General features: G+C 38.9%; 1 protein-coding gene across 1 annotated transcript in view; it reads left to right on the top strand.

Annotated features, from left to right (window-relative positions):
* The first annotated feature begins 11282 nt into the window (after positions 1-11282).
* SPATA16 (spermatogenesis associated 16) overlaps positions 11283-17559 on the top strand; it is an 81908-nt gene continuing 75631 nt past the window's right edge. Inside the window, exon 1 of the mRNA XM_074878172.1 lies at positions 11283-11870. Within this exon, the coding sequence (XP_074734273.1) occupies positions 11298-11870 (573 nt within the window). The 5' untranslated portion in view covers positions 11283-11297. The remainder of the gene's footprint in view (positions 11871-17559) is intronic.

The following is a 17559-nucleotide window of genomic DNA, read 5'->3' as shown; positions in this document are numbered from 1 at the left end:
TTAGAGGTTACAAAAGCATGGGCTACAGAATCAGCATTAGTCTGTGACAGCATTGGCTCCAGTCCCAGTGTGGTTTATAGGAAATAAAGGCAAGAACCATCCACACATTTAATAAAATGAACAAAACCATGTTAGAATCAACCTCTGGATCAGATTTTTTTGTTGTTTTTTCAGTGGCTTACAATGGCCACTGGATTTCCGTTGGTTTTCACTGCTCTTACAGATTTGTGTCTTGCATATAATCATGTCAAAGACCAGGTTCGCTCGCACATCCTGAATGGGAAATTTGTACCTATAGAACTTGTGCCATGTACCTTTCTATTTATCAGGGGAAGGAAGAAAAATTTCCCTACTGTTCTTGTAGTACTTCAAGGTTAAAATTCATATTGACAAAAATAATGCAACAGAGGTAATAAACGTTCGCAGAGATTAAAATAATTGCACAACAGGCAATTTCTTCACTGGAAAATGAAGACACCAAGCTAAAAGAAGAAATTAAAACCAGAAGCCATACTAAGAAACTAAAAGCTGTCAAAGCAAAAGAACTGCCTTGAATGTTAATCTAAGCTATATCAGCCAGTCCTTTTTCACAACCTTTTCTTTCCTGCTAACTTTTATGTTACAGCTCTATTGCCTGTACAAAGTTGCTGAATTGAAGCTCTACCTGTCAGGAGCTCTCATCTGTGCATGCTTCAGCTCTCAGTTGTTAGTGGATTTGCTTCAGCTGCCACTATTAAACCGTGGCACGTCAAATTACAGAGCAATTAGGGTGAAATGTGTAATTGTAATACACGGGTTAAAAAGCCTCCAGAAACCCTAACTCTAAGTTTTCTATGTTTGTAATGATGACTTCAGAAAGTATTAAAATATCATTTTAATTAATATAACCCCCAAATTACTGATATGTGCTTCACCTGGTGTCAATAAGATTTTATCTTTCTATTCTCTCTTTTTCCTTCCTCCCAGGCATTTTTTGCCTAGGAATATTTAAAGTTCATTATTTCACACTGTGAGAAATGGAATAAGCATAACTTCAGTATTTGCTAAAGCAGCTAGTGAAATAAGGAGGTGGATATATAAAGTATCCAAATGCTTTATCATATATTCTGACCCCTGAATTTTGTCTCATTCTGTCTAGCATTACTGCAGAAATACTGTATCTAAGATGAAATCCCTTGGAGGTATACCGTTAATATAAGGCAACCGTAGTGGTGGGATGAAGAGGAGTCTAGAGGATGGGTCAATGATAGCTGCCACCATTCTGCTCTGAATCAGGAGCCAAAGAGGGACCGATGCACAGCTATTGCTAACTCATTTAATATCTCTGCTTAACGTCTCTGCATCCCAGTGGGACTCATAATATTTAATTACATATCTAATGGGAAATTCAGCCTCACCCTGTGAGTTATTGTGCTTCCTCAATTTCTCTTACATTGTAGAAGCACAGCACTTCACAAGACTGCTCCTGCCATGAAAATTAATTAGTTTATGCCTGAACAGGGCTTTCAACATACAGATCATTCTGTATGACAAAGTAGTATTAGATAACAAACCAAGTTATTCAATTGAATTGTGGACCCATAAGAAAATTATTGTCTCTTATTTTTAATCAAGCAGACTCCAAGCCAGATTAGTCCCTGATGATGATGCTTTGGCTATTGCAACAGGTCTTATTGCCACCAGAAGTTTCTCCCTCTTTTTGCTCCTGTGCATCCTACAGTTTTCACTGCTGTATATATAATCTACTCAATAAAACCAGCTCTAGGTTTCAGGTTAGTCCTTGCCTTCAATGAACAGCAATTGTTAAGACAGCTTATTGAAGGTAAATAAAAAGCCTTGTTGGTTTGGAAACAAACCTTTCCACCTTGTTTGGTTTTTTTTATAAATGACCTGTTTAACCATCACTCACTGCAGGGATACCCGAGTCTAGAAACAGCTCTGAAAGTTTGAGAGAATTAAGCACCAGTAATTCTGCATTTCTTTTCACGACATCAGAAAAATCTCGGGTTATAGATGTGCATATGATTCCATATGCATGAATGCTTCAGTGCCCTCCCACCAGTTATCAAACTCTTTATTAGCCTCCATAACCCAAGCAGAAGAATTTCAATACTGCCTTTAAGGGTCACTTGAACAGAAGCTTCAAGACAAATTGTAGTGCTGGGGTCATAGAAATTCAGTAGCTAACTTGGCAAAAGAGAACTTATTTTTGTTTGCTGAGGTATAGAAGTATATTGTTTGCATGGTCTTCTTTGCAAAGATGAATTTCTGATCATAGGAACCTGTTTGTAGTCAAAAGGTTCATCAGCTTCCATCTTTCCAGACTTGCTAAAATCTTTGGGACAGATCAGTGTTAATTTATACCAATGGAAGATCTGGACTAGGTCTTTAAGACTTTCCATTTCTCATTTAGGCTGTGGTCTCCATGGACCCTTGCTGCAAGAGCATACTTATTACAAGAAGAGCAGGAGGGACTTGTCAGCACCCACTGTCTGCTCCCTTCCCTCACCCTGCATTGTATTCTACTGTTTTTACACTTTTTCTTCCATTTATTGCTCTTACATTGAAAATCAGATACAACAGTCATAAAGAACAATAGCACCAAAGAAATAAAAGCCACAACAATAAAAGACGAGAAAAAGGAATTCCAGTTAATGCCTTCTATCTAGGGACATTCCCCCTGCGGGGAAGCGGAGCAATATGGAAGGACATTCAGAAGGAAGATAGCCCCTCAGTCCACTAAAAATTGCTTTGCATCTTGATTTAATAGCCTTTTTAAACCTTTTCTTAGTTTCTCAGGGTCCTACTTGCTAACTTCTTCCCATTGCCATGTCTTCCTTTTCTCCCTGTCGCTCTTTTTGTTTGACTTTGATTTGGGGAGTCTTTTTGTGTTATTACTAGAGCAAAGAACTAGGCATACAAAGAAAGATTTTTTTACTAAGTGTCCAATAAAATTAGTGACTTACAAAGCTCTAGCACTGGTTTGCCAAGTTTCTGTACACCCCAGCTTCCTTCTAGTTACATAGTGTAACCAAAAGGAAGGATTGTTACGAGAGTTGTCTGTTCAGATGGGGTCGTCCTAGTTAGGAGCTGGGATGTTGCAGCTAATTTTTCACCTTATAAAACAACACAGGGAGTATCAGTGGAGTTTTGCATTTGGTGAACAGAAACACCAACGGCTAAAATGGTAGCTCTTATCTACACACATCTCTTTTCAATTAACATCAGTTAATGAGCAGAAATGAGGGGACTGTAAGGGAACACCTGTCCTGGGGTGAGGAACAGCAACTAGGGTTGGGTTCCATCATGATAACCTGTTTGTGTGGTATAGCTAGAACAAGAAAAGGATCCATATCCTCAGCCACATCTCTCTTGCTGTGTTTGATCTAAGTACCCTGCAAGGTGTCAGGCACCTTCTTTGCTTTGGATCTGATGGCTGATATGTTTTGTGTACTGCACAATAGGTAATGGAAGTCGTTATAGGTCTGCTAACGTCTCCTTTAGGTTTGGGCTTTCCTAGGGCCTGGTGCTATAGCAATGTGATTATTTTGTGAAGTGAAAGAGAGCGCTCTCAGTACTGTGAGCTCTCATTGAATCCCTGCCTTATCCTGAAGGCAGGGCTGCCCAGAGCAGTTCTGAGATGCAGACCTCTTAATAGCATGTTGGCAGATCTAATCAAGCCCACAGCACAGTCTGCAGCAACCCTCCTAAACCAAACTTTGCCCCTCTGCACTCATTCTTTACAAGTACTCAGCTCCCACCATTTCAAAGCAATCTTTTCAGAAAATCAATAGTTCTTCATCTCCTTCAGAATGAGAGCAAGTAGGACACTTGGACGTTTGCTTTGTAATCTCTTCAAAAATTGCTTTCTTGTCTTCCCAACAGAATTAGGAAATATTGCAGTACCAAAACAAAAAAAAATCTCAAGCTTTTTCAGCACGTCTCAGTTGTAGGACCAATCTTTGCATTCCTTTTCATTTAGGGATTACCCTAAACTCACTGGTCTGTTTATACCTTAGGCACACACATACATCCTTGTTCCTCACACAGAGGAATTATTTGTTCTCACAACTCCACTTTTCAGGATCCTGCTGTAGAAACCTTTACCATTTTAAAATTTCCGTTTTCTCTCCCTCTTTCCTCTCAGTGGCACTTTAGCTATGAAAATGAACTGCTCTGCTCCCGCAGTGCTGAGCTGCTGAATCCAGTCGAGGAAGGCTGGCCAGGCTTCACATCCCTGTCAGACACAGTGTTGACCTTTTTTTCCTAATTGACAATGTGGGGCTTTGTGCTAATAGGATGACATCATTACGCAGAGCTGAAATGCTTTCCCTGCTGTCTCTTTTGTCTCTCAGTATTTTTCTCCCACACTTCTAGAGGAAGTATTTCACTAGGAGGGAGTGTAAGGAAGACAGTTACACAGTGCCTAAAAAACATATGCAGAAAACAGCCTCAGTTTCTCTCTCTTCATTTTTCCTTAGTCACACTAGTTACCAACGACATATACTGAGCCTTCACTATGTACTGAATCTTCCTTTTCCTTCTTCCAGGTTGTGATTACTGATGCTTCTTTTCTCTGCTTTGCCTCACTGTCTTGAGATATGCTGTGATACCCAATAATATAAAGTTTTAAAATAAAGGGAGGGGATGAAGCCCCAAAGAAATGGAAAATACTAAGAACTTTTCTTTAGCTGCCTTGTGAGATTGGCTCACCCATTTCAGTGAGTACTATAACCTTTTAAGATGCTGCTGTAAAGCTTTAAAAAATTGCCTTAATGCTGGTTATAGATTGGCAGCCATGTGCCAAAGCATTCAGTCTTGGCTAAGTGAACAAACCAGATAAATACATATGATGGGCTTTTGCTGGAGAAGACAGAAAAAGCTGAAATTTCCCAGTTTTGCCTACCCACCTGTCTTTCTCGCCTCTCCCATGGCTGACATATTGGGTACTCCTAGCTCATGGTGTATATTTCCAGCCTGTTTCACTGCCTAATAAAATGGATTAGCTCACAGTCCAGGTAATTCTGTGAATCTGTTTACCCTAAGCTGTTTTAATTTGCACAGAAACGTACTAGCAGTTGCAGCAGTAGAAGAGAAGGGTAGTATTGACCAGCTGGGAGAAGCAGCCTCTTAAATCACTCAAGCTAGCTCTACAGGACCATGGCTGTCTATATCCTTACTTCAAGAAGAGCAAGCAGGAATAAGACAGACAAAGAATGAAAAAGGGAAAAGATTCAGGCGGGAGAGGAAGCAAGACCCATTACTATTCAAGGCTATCCAATGCTGGCAAGAATAGAGATCTATTTTCCTTTTTTGCTCAGTCAATGCCCAACTATTTCATAGAAGAGTCCTGGATTTCTGGACACGTGATAGTGATCTTCATGCCATCCTTTCTTTCCTGCATTTAAGCACTGTTCAAGAAGGGAATGACAACCACATTATTAACATATCTTGTGAAAGCTTCTCTTGATTATTTTAATTGTATTTCCTATTTCTTTTTGTACATTATCCTTAAAGACATGTTATTTTAACCAGGATTTGTTTCTTACATCTGTTTCTGTCACATTTACGTTCAATTTTAGTTAACTTCCATAAGCTATTTTGAGTAATAGAAAGAATTAGAGTTGTGTTACTTTGAAGAACAGTAAGCCTAAGCTTACTGTCTTTGCATGAGTGCCTAGTGAACTAGCTATCTGATAGCTGTGAACAGTAATTATTAATACAGTTTAATATTTCTTTTATGTCTATAGCCTAATGAGATTAGTGCTTTGTTGTACTCAGCACCACATAAACAATTAATATGTGAGTTTCAGCCTCAAAGAGCAATTAGGATAATATGGTTAAATCCCTGCAAACTACTACAAAAACTACAATTACCCTTGCCAAATTTCAGCCCAGAGCCCAATTCATTATTATTATTTTTATAAACAGGTTAAATACAGTGAATGAAAATAATGTTTAGAGTGGAAGTGCTGACAAAACCTTTACTGCAGCAATGTGGACAATGCAGCTGTAATAATGGCAAGTGTGCCCTTATCACAGCAAGAAAAATGTAAGGAGTTCTGAATTTGCACTGAATGAGCCATTACTTATGTCTATCACAAAGAAATAAGAGTACTGAACAAAAAAAAGATACATTAAGGGTTTGGGTTTTTTTCCCAAAAGAAAACTAAAAATAAAAAAGATCAGATGTGACTCAGGCTTTCAAACAATAAAAATAGCAAGATAAAAGAACTAGGTTGCTTCATTGCCTAAAGAAATGGCTAGAATCTTAAAAAGTCTGAAACCTGATTGTGAGAGACTCACTTTATGGGCTGCTAAGAAGGTGCTGACCTTCGTCATCAATAGATTGTCTGAGCCTTTGTGGTATTCAGCAGTAAAGGAAGTGCTTAAAAAGTCATCCTGCTGAAAGATGGACTGGAAAAATCTCCAGTTCAGATCTCAGCATAGCTGTTGTCAGTGCACATGCTCATTCAGAAAGTCTGTCTGTAAATCTAACACAGATAAATCTTGCTTCATTTTTAAGTGATAAAACTGGAGCATCCTCACCTTAGAGATGGATCAGGATATCTGAAATTCAATATAAGTGAAATTATTATAGAGGAGGGCAGCTAATGACCTATCTGTTGTGGGGCTTTGGATGTGTTTTGTTATAGTACTATATTTCTCTGTCTGTACTAGAGGACATTGAAGAAGTGGGATAACACTTGTACAAGTACCAGTGGTATCATTTTCTTATACTTGCTCCATAGTTTTGGATGCAATTTTGCCTGTTCCAACATTTGCACTGAAATGAACTGTAGCAGATGACTGCCCTGTGATTTCAAAAGGCCTTCTGGGAGAAAAAGATTATTATAGATGAAAGAGTTCAGTTTCTATAACTTGCTGGAGAAGTTCCGTCACTGTCTAAGTAGTATATTAATATGGCAGTTGTCATTATATGTAGGGTGAGTTAGCCTGGGTGGGGTGTCAGGCTAACACAACTACATGGTTGCCGGTACACAAGTGAGCTCACCAAAAGACAGATGGAGTATCTTTGCAAAAATGCACATGTGTTGCAGATACAGTCATGCTCTGGCTGAAAAATGTGATGTTATCCTCTAGAAATTGTGCAGCATTGAACATTCACAGCAGAGAGCACAAAATACAGATGGACCACTAATGACTAGAGCTTCTGGGACAGCAGATGAGGTACAGCCAGACCATCCTGAATGAGGCATCTTGTACCTTATGCTGCAGAGGAAGTGAAAATAAAACAAAACAGTGACAACAGAAATCTCTGCCAGTTCTGATCAGAGTGGGGGGAGGGAAAATTATTGCTGTCTCCAGATCTGATGCCTAATTTGCCTCTGAATTTTATCAAGGCATTTATGGGGTGTGTTCAGTGTCAGATCATGGGTCCACTTGAACTGCTGTCAAATAGTCAGTGTAAGGAACCTGCTTCAGAGTAAGAAACATGATTGTGGAGTCCCTTTTCTGCTTTCTAGCTGCTGTACTGTCACCCTAGACAGCCAAGACATGCAAGGGTATGATCTACAGGCCAACAGTGGGGAGTCAGTAAGCTGGAGCACTACTTGTTCCTCACCTGAAGCCGTGCTCTGCCATTCGATAGCTAGGACACTGTAGCTTATTGTTTGGAGATATCTCTGGGCTGAAATCTCCCCTTGAATTTGCTTCTTCCTGCATAACGTCTGCCATAAAAAGCAACTGTGATCCTCAGAAACAATGACTTGAATGATTTTACTGAAATTTTTATCTTTTCCTGAAGTGTAGCCCCACTTCATTCATGCCCCAAAGAGCTGGTAACAGCAATATAATGGTCCAGTTTCCAGGCAGCTTAATCCCCTCTGAGAATTACTAGAAGAAATATCTCTCTTCTGTCCCTCCACTTAAATCAATGCTGAATGTAGCCCAGTGGTTTGGCCTTGCTATATGCAGATTCAGGAAGGTAGCTCTGCAGTCTTTGGTGTTTAGAAAGGTTTTACTTCATAACTGTAAGGGCAAAAGCTTTTTTGGTTGAAATCAAAGTTTAAATTCTGAAGAAAAAAGGGCTCATCAAAGAACTAGAGGAGAATCTAACAACGAGGTGCCAGCTGAAGTGCCAGTGTGATTTATCAGCAGGTTCTTCTCTAATCTGATGTGAGATAATAGGAGAAGGTGTTGAAAGCAGAATCAAACTAGATACAGAACAAAAAGCGTAAGTAATAGGGTTCATAAGATTATGCACATAAGGAAGTTTACACTATCTAATAGGCAGGCCACTCTCCCCAAGAAGGCTTTCTTAGATATATTAGGAAATCAACAGACAAACCCAGAAGATTTTAAAAGATAAATGATCTTATATTCCTTTTGCATTTATATTTTTTTTAATGTAAGCCTCTCCAGTTGAAGAGACGTAGCTTCCTTATCGATAGACCGACAAAATACTTAGCTGGAATAGCTGGTAGTGCCATGGACAGGCATCTAGCAAAGATTAACCCTCAAATATGCAGAAAACTGAACTTGTTTATGACTGATCAGGAAGATCATTCCTGAGAGCTCACAAGTCTAGTTTCCTTCTGACTATAGCGCTAAATTGTCTGTCTATATTCCCCTGCATAGTGATTCATTAGAAGCATTTTACAGTAAACGCTTCCAAAATAAAAAACAGACATTTTAACCAAAGTCTCAGAAAAATACTTAACTGACAAAGATAATGATTTTCTAAAAGCTTTTCCCTGGAAGTGTTTTTTTATTGAGGCAGTGATTAAAGTGAGCCTGCCTGAGTTATAACATTCTTCCATTGCACAACCCAAAGTCATGTCATGTTAATCAGCTTGAATAACTAAAAATACAATAGGAGCAGTATAAATCCACTTGATACAGCAAAGTTCATTTCAGGTGCTGGTCCACCAGAGAAATGTCTGTAAGTGATTAAAGAATTCTTGGTCTGTATTTCACAGTTTGTGCTCTGGTTTTTTTTTTATTCCATGGTAATTTTAGAATTCTTAAGACAGTCTCACAACAAACAGTTTGGTTCAGCCAATTTCCCATTCACACTGATATCAACCCCCCATCAGATATAGGGCTTTGACTTTGTTAGCTTTCTGGTGAGGAGAAGAGTCCACTAATTCTCCTTGAGGGCTCCTCAGTTCTATATGGCTGCTCAGAGGAAAATTCCTGCAAACTTCTATCTGATGTAGACAGTTAAATCTCATTTTCCAGAGTTCTATAGGACCTTCAATGAACAGCCCACCCAAGGGGCTGTGAAAGTCCTGTGGTCCCCCTCCAGAACATGGTATAGCCATATACTGCAGGACCACATGGAGGTCCATCGCAGGTGCCATATGTGACTGTTATGTTGGCATGACATGGCACCAAGATCATCATGCTCATCCCCTCAGCTGATGCTGAGGCTGGCTGGAGTATCTCTGCTCCACTGCACAGTGAAGATAAATCATAATTTCCTAAATTACCTAGTACTGAAGCCAGCACTGAAAAATGTGGCTTCCAATCTTTAGGCTATGCTATGGTTTGTTTTAAAAAGGGATTGAATGTCTTACAAACAGGTAAAATTGCTGCCAGATGCAAGTACATTAGCCTTTTCCAGCTGCTTTACTGCTGCCATTCAAAATAGCTTGCTATAAATATGATTCCTTTGAGCTCTATTCTGACAAGTGCGGAGCACTATCTGGGAAGGGCCAGTCGTTTTCCATCCCCATTGAACTCAGTAGGAGTTGTGATTGCTCAGCACATTGCTGAAAAAAGTCTGCTGAAATTACCTTAAATCACACAATTATCCCCTCACCTCTCACTCCTTCTCTTGCAGTCATGGAAATAGGAATGAGCTTCTCCACAGGCAGTTCTGCTACAGTAAAGTTTTCAGCCTGGAGATTGTGAACAAATGTCAAAATCAAGAAGTTCCCTGCTTCAGGGCTGGTGTCTGTCCTGGCTGCAATCTGGCTTAGCCAGGGAAGGGGGAAATACATGATAAAGTTTTGAAACCCTATTTACACTAAAATTCAGTATCAACTTCGCACACGGCCTAAAATGCCTTCGCCTCTTCCCTTTACCCCTTACTATAAATTTCTGCCCATTGCCCTAAGGAGTAAAGGTTCGCCATACCACAGCATCCAGGACACATTCTGGCAACTTTTACCAGTGCAGTAGTTCATACTGTAGGGCCCTCACTAAAACTCAAGAAGTTGCTTATTGTTTAAAATCTGTTTCTGGCTGAACACAAATGCATTTATTATGTGTCTTTCCTTTGTGCAATCTGTTTCTGTAGTTAAGTACATTAAACTGGTGCTAAACGTATGGAGGTCTGTTGAACAATATCACAAGGTTAAAGGCTGAGTTCTTATGCTTAACAAACCATTCTGAAAGATGATCATCATTAAAGCTGTTTACAATTAAACTTTTCATAATTGATGGAAAAACTGAGAAGATAATTACCTGTGCCTTCCACCTTTTCCCTCTGAAATCATCAGAGGCAGATGAAAATTTCCTTTGAATCTTAGCACAATTATGAGTCTACAATGCAGATCAAGTCACCTTTCCTATTGTATAGGAACTGGTGTGGAGAAGAGCCTTATAGAACTTGATTCTGCACCTTGTACCAGTTTGAATCCACTACTGGTTCCCTGAACTGAGAATTAGGCTGTTAACTGCTAGGGGAGGGTTGCTTCTTAGCAGCAACACTCCAGTGTACTTTGCAGACAGTTCAATAAGAAATGGCTTTGAAACCGAAATCCAGATCTGAATTTTGCTCAAATGCACCTGAAGCCGTGACCCCACTTTGAGCTTGTGCCCTGTTGGAATACATCCACTCTGCCTGATTTTTAAACACCCCTCTCTGACCTCAGTCACTGTGCTTACCAGCTCTCAAAAATCAGGCTGTACTGATTTTTTTTGCACCCCATAACAACATACAACGTGAGTCAATCAGTCACAGGGTTTTCATTGTTTTTCTTTTGATTAAAAGCCATATTTTCCCTTCATACTGGAACTATAACAAACTGGTACAGTGGCATTACTTTACATAAACAAACATCCATTATCAAGAGTTATTAAAAATATTTTAAGTGGCCTTAAACTTTTACACAGGAAAAAGAAAAACTCTATGTACTAACTATTGAAGAGTTTTCTCTCATAATGGTGCCTACAGTATGACTAGTGGAGAAATGATTTGCATGCTTTTTTTGGTTTTGCAACGTTTGAGTATTATTGACTTTTCTACATTTTCTCCTAGGACTCTTCCTTTGCTCAAGTCACAGCATCAGAAAGCAACACTGACTTCCAAAAAAAATCTCATAAGCATGTATGGCAGGAATGAAACCTTTCAGCAAATGTGTAGTAGTAAGGAGTCAAATGTAGCAGCAAACAAATTGAATGATATTCCAGAAGCACTGCAAATGGTCAAAAAACACCTCGGGAATAGAGCAGCAGAAAATACAATGGAGAGAATCAAAATGGCAGAGAAAAAGAAGGAAAAAAATAATAATAATATAGACAGAGCAAGCCGTAAACGGAAATCAGAAAACAGTGAAAAACTAGCTGTGAAAAAAGAAGAAACAACGTTAGAGACTGGCAATCAGTTAATCCCAACACCTCTGTCTCATATACCTCTGCAAAGTCTAATGGACATAGAAATGGAGTTGGTCTACACTGATGAGGAGGATATTTCCTTCGAGTTTGCTGAGCCTATGGTGTCTACAAGCACACAATCGGTGCATGGTGATTCTGAAAAAGCAGATGCTCTGAGCGCAGCTAATGGCAGCGCTTTGCCTCACATTGACAAACAGCTTCTGATGACCCTCCAGAAAGCCAGCGCTTGCTACAGGCAGAACAACCACGCAGCAGCTGTGGAGCAGTTCTCTACAGCACTGCAGGTATGTGGTTAAAGAAGTACAATCACCATAGCAAAGTAAATGAAAGGTTGTCATTGTACTGACTGGGTGTAATAATATCAAAGTGAACAAGGAGCACAAACCTGGGGTGTGCATGGTTTAATAAAAATCCTGAGATGCAATTTCACATGAAATCTGAAAATTAAGATCTATAAATAAATCATAGGAGGAGAGTGGCACTGGACTGAACAAAAAAATCTCAGGTAATTTTGTATTTTTCTCTAAGTCTTCAACTCTGTTTATGTATGGAGGAAATTTAAGTCCCACAGAGTGAAAAAAAAATGCTCCTCTCTGTTCCCAGCTCTATCGGGGACAAATGATATCTCAATAATCAGGGGAGTTCCCACTGTACCCCAGCTGTCCATAAACTACTGGGTGAAATATTTAATCCTTTCATTAAAACAAAAGGTCTGTTTTAGTCTTTTTTCCCCTACATTTCTAATATGTACTCTGTTTCCCATTTTTCTCTAAAGCCAGATCTGTGTAGAAATCCTTTTCTTTTTGCATGAGAAAGGACAGGTCCAGTAGTGAGCAACTCCCTCTGGACACAGATGGCTTTCTCTTTGGCAGCTAAGAGTCCAAAAATCTCAGTTTTTGTGGAAAGACTTCTTGTCTGCCTGAGATACTAAAGAAATAATATGACCTCGACTATGATCTTTGAAACTAATCTGTGATTTTCATGACTTTCTGCCTTTAAGTGCTCAAACTTGAGCTGTCTTAAACAGATCTGTTCTTCAATAAGTAGTTATTTCTGTGTTTTCAAAAGCAGAGCCTTTTCTAGTTTCAGGCTGAGTCTCCCCAAAAGGAGGTATCTAAAGACCTTTGACGTTTTTGAAATCTTAGCCAGCCTTGAGTTTTATCAGTATAATATGAAAAGAAAAGAGTTAAAGAGGGAGTTTTTAACACTCTGGCAAGGTTGCAATTAATTTCATGGTGGGGAGGGAAGAGAAAGGAGGCATAGGAAACCCCAGCAGGTAGGTCACGGTTACATCCACCAGCCTCCTGTTTCCTGGAAGCCAGAGCTAGCAGCATTTACAGTAAAACTGATTGTTCAAAGTTGTATCATTATTCCCAGATTTCTCTAGTGCTGCTAATCTCAGTTAATTATATTGGAAATCCCTTGTATTATGACCATGTAATTTATAATGTGCCAGTAGAAGTCATGGTTCATAATAATCACATAATGGGCAAGGACTTAGACGTAATCAGATTTTAGTTACCCTGTCGTGTTTCCATAATGCTGCTATAAAACCGACATAATCACAAAAAAGCACCAGTTATTTAAACATTTTTATCGGATTGATGTACAGTATCTTTCTCTCTCTTTTTTAAACAATGTAAGATAACAAAAATTGGATTACAATTGCTGGGAACAGACTATGATAAACTGTTTGCTTGTGTGCAGAATGAAATTTAATAATGGCATCAGCCTCTCAATTTTTAGTAATGTTAAACCTGTTAAATAGTAGCACTCTACAGGCAAAGGCTTCTTTCAAAGAGGTAGCATTAGAGCATTTTGAAAACGGTATCTCCAAGAGCATAGTTGAAAGATGCCCTATATCCTCACAATTAACCCAGCTGCTAACATTTACTGTGCAGATGAGGGCTTGACTTTTTCTATCATACATGATGCAAAAAAATCATTCTTAGTAGCTGTAAGGATTTTAAAGGCTAGTGTCTGCTTCTCAAATAAAATTTAAAAAAAGAGACACACTTTCTATTTTACAGGAATAAGGTTGGTGATTAGAATAGAGGACTTGCAAGCTGGACTTTCTGGACTCTGATGTTTTATCTCCACATTGACCCCAATCACTTCAGATATGCACTTGACATCCTGAAAAAGGGTCCAACTACACTTGTTTCAGTGCTGCACTGCCAAACTTAATTCAAAAGCATTTGTAAAACATAAGAGGTTTGCAGTTGACAAGCAAATGTCCTCTTCATATTTTTTTCTACAATACTGAAGGCATTTTATTTTAAAACAAAAAATATTATAGCAGGGAGTGAGTAAAATTTGAAAGTGTCATCCTTTTTAGAATTTCCCCCCCCCCATGCACACATTCAGAAATGAGCTTTGATGGGGACAAAAACACTTGTCACTTGAGAGGAAAGGAGAATTTTTCTGCTCCTAAGAGGAAATGGAAAGGCTAGCTAATAGACATCCTAGTGAAAGAATAAGTAGAGATTAAATAATTCCCTCCTGGGATTGTGGACAGAGTGACTGGGAAATCACAGAACTGTAGGGCTGGGTCTCTCAGCAGTCTCTTAATCCAGCTCACCTCAGAAGCAAAAACCAGAATATCCCTGAAAGACACTACTGTACTCCATTTCTAAAAATCTCCATTAAGAGGGATTTCTCATCTATATCAGCTGGCTGATAGAAAGTTTTTCCACATCTTCCATGCTGCAAAATAGCACATAAATTCTTATTTGACTTGAAGATCAATTAACCACCCTATTCTCTTTGTACTTGCAACCTCTTAGCATATCTCTTTTCAGTCTTTCTTAAATGAAATAAATTCAACCATCTTGGTATCTTCTCCCAGGTCATGTTTTCTAAATCTCTGCGTCTTTTTTGTTGCTTTTTTTCTCATCATCTCCAATTTGTCTGTTTCTTCAGATATAGACAAATTGGAGATGATGCAGAGAAAATCAGAAAATTTAAGCTGCTAATATATTGGAACTGTGGTTGTTTTGTCCATCATTTTTTGAAGAACTACAAAAATTCCTCTGCATTTCATATGGGTGAAGAGACACAGGGTATATATTACAAGCTCAAAGGTCTGGAAATTCAAAGTTATGGTTTCTGGTGCAGAATGTTTACAGACATTTTTCAGATTTAAGAAAATCAAAGCTTTAGTCTGACATTACAACATTTTGAGTTGGACACCCTGATCCGGAAAAGTGTGTGCATAGCATTAAATTTGAATAGTATCACTAAAGTTAGTGTCACCTTACATATTGCAAATATCATACCTTTCTTGGCTCTTCTCTAGATCATGTTGTTTTTCAGATATGCAAATAACAGGCAGTACTGAAAGTCTAGCACTGAAATTACTGGATTTGGGGAAAAAAAAAAAAAAAGAAAATTATTAGTCAGAAAGGAAAATTGAAATGCTTGTATAATTTAGAGACTTTTATATGTTGGACAGCATGCTGCTGATTACAGCAGACATCAGGAAGGCAGTGTTATCAGGAGAAGAAATGGTGGCTTCTCACTATTTCTGCACTATTTAGCTACCATTAAATTAATCAGGAGGGACTTAGCGTTAGTCAGCTGCATTATAGTTGGCCTGGGAGAGGAAAAAATAATGCTCCCTTGGAGAACTCTCACCATTAGAGCTTAAGAATTAAGCACTTTCTGTTGCTAGTGAGGAAAATAGCTGAAGAAATTGGGGCAATAGTCTTCGCTCTTCTACCTCCTAGCTCAATAATACACTATATTATATATACTACATTGAGAAACACTGTAAATTTCCCTAAATTTTTGGCATCCATCTGTTGGAATGTAAGGAAATAGGACTTGAACATCTGGACTGGGATATGAAGGGTATGAGAAATCACTCTTTAGCTTAAAATCTCAGTGGAAACCATGTACGTATATCTATAAAATCCATAGCCAATTATTAACAGCTTAGCTACAAAATAACATTAAACTTTTATGAGGATCGAAAGATCTTGTCTCAAACTAATCTCCTAGTATCAGAGAGCGTAAAAGACTTCAGAAACATCAGCCTGTTTAAAACCTGCACACATTTAAATTTCAGGCCCTGTTGTTCTGAAAATAATCCTCCCCTGTGATTAAAAAATAAATGAGAAAGGTTCATGACTGCTGTGCACAGAAAGAAGCCCACAGTATCTCAGCACACAGCTTTTGGCGTAGAATATCTCAAAGACATGAAATGCATCCCGCGTGTGAGGTGAAGGCCTCAAACAGCATGTGATTAATTCACCAGAGTGCTGTTGTGGTGCCTTCCACAAGCTGGAATATCTCCATTTTCCACAGATGGCTATTATGGGCACCGTTCCTATGGCATGGAGATAAACATTAGTGCCATCTTTTTTGTGCACCTTGAGTTTTTAGATTAACCTTTGCTGTGGCTCATTGCCTTGTGATTCACTGCTTGCAGAGAAGGCTTTGTCAAGACCATGTGCTCTCTTTCAGGCAACAATATCTGCAAAAAGCAAATATTTTGAAAGTGGCTGTGGCACTGGTGCCTTGTGGACATAATTACATACCAATATAGAGTTAGGCAGCATGGTTCAACCAAACCTTCCATCAATTTCATAATATAAGAAGCAAAAAATTAGTATTTCCTATATAAATACCTATGTGAAAAGAGGTTCATCTTAAGTAGTCTATCCACTGGTCGAGCACATTAGAAAAGCACAGGCAGCTTTCTTAGAGGCATTGCTGCAAGGGCAGTCCCGGGAGCACCGCAGGATTAGGATCTTTGGATGTGCTCCCTGTTGTGACCATTGGATCAGTACTAGCTGCTCCAGAAAGACTAGGGCACGGCCACATTTCTGCCCACCCTTTCTCCCCAACATTGTCTCTTTTTGCAGGTGGATCTTGAGGTCCAAGAAGTGATCAATGTATAACAATATGTAGTCCCTTGCTTTACGGAGCACAGAAACTGGAATTCCTGGTGATCCACTGGAATGAAAGGGGTAGAAAGTGGGACTTTATAGAGTTCTTCTCTATCCCCTCTCACCAAGAAGAATTGCACAAGGACTAGACACAGTTTAACACCATGAAAGTCCTCAAGGGAGAGCGTGTGAACAGCTAAATATTTATTTTCAGCATCAACTTTCTGGAGCTAAAAATCAGACTTATAAATTATCTATCTTTATCATCAGCACAGGTACTCTAGAAACTTCCTGGGAGTACACTAGGTCTTAGACAGAGAACATCAAAGATGACAGTCACTGATCCCCCAAAGCCTGCATGTTAGATGCTGACTTTACTCTCTAGAAATATTCTTTTAATCTCTAATAACAAAGTAGCTGCCTAAATATGGCCTACTCAGTTAACTTGCTGGAAAAAAAAAAAAAAAAAAAAAAAAAAGGCCCTGATAATCAGCAATTTTTCTCTCCCTATAGTCACATCACTATATTTTTAGGCTGCAAAGCCGAGAAATTGATTTTTTTTTTCTACTGATACTTATTGTCTTTTATGGCTGCAGAAGATTTTAGACCAGGAATACGAAGCTTACAGATGGCTCAAATCTGGCTTGTGGGATAGAGTGGGAATCTGTTATAATGATCCATTTGGACATGCTCCTATTTCTTGATCACTGAATTTGAATCTATTAATCTCCTAGACATTTCCAGCATGCCCATCACCATGAAATAAAGCTGAGGAACTGCACAGCTATCTGTCTATAAGGATTTGTGTCCTGGTTCTTCTTGCCTGAACTGCTGTTACATATCTGGCTTATAAAGTACTTTTCTCCTCAAAGGACTACTATGTGTTGACCATAAAACAATGTATGTCCTCACTTGTGTGTGAACAAGAGCAAAATCCCTATTCCAGAAAGGACAAGGCCATATTTTCTAATCATTTTGGTGCCAAAGCAGATCAGTCAATTTCTAATTAACTCTAATTGGCTTCCTCACATGCTATTAAATTATTTACCTGGAGGTGACAGGTGCTCAAAAGCACCAAATA

Source organism: Strix uralensis, chromosome 9, assembly GCF_047716275.1.
Source record: "Strix uralensis isolate ZFMK-TIS-50842 chromosome 9, bStrUra1, whole genome shotgun sequence".
Lineage (NCBI taxonomy): Eukaryota > Metazoa > Chordata > Aves > Strigiformes > Strigidae > Strix > Strix uralensis.
The sequence above is the reverse complement of the archived record's forward strand: the minus strand, read 5'-3'. Positions and strand labels throughout refer to the sequence as shown.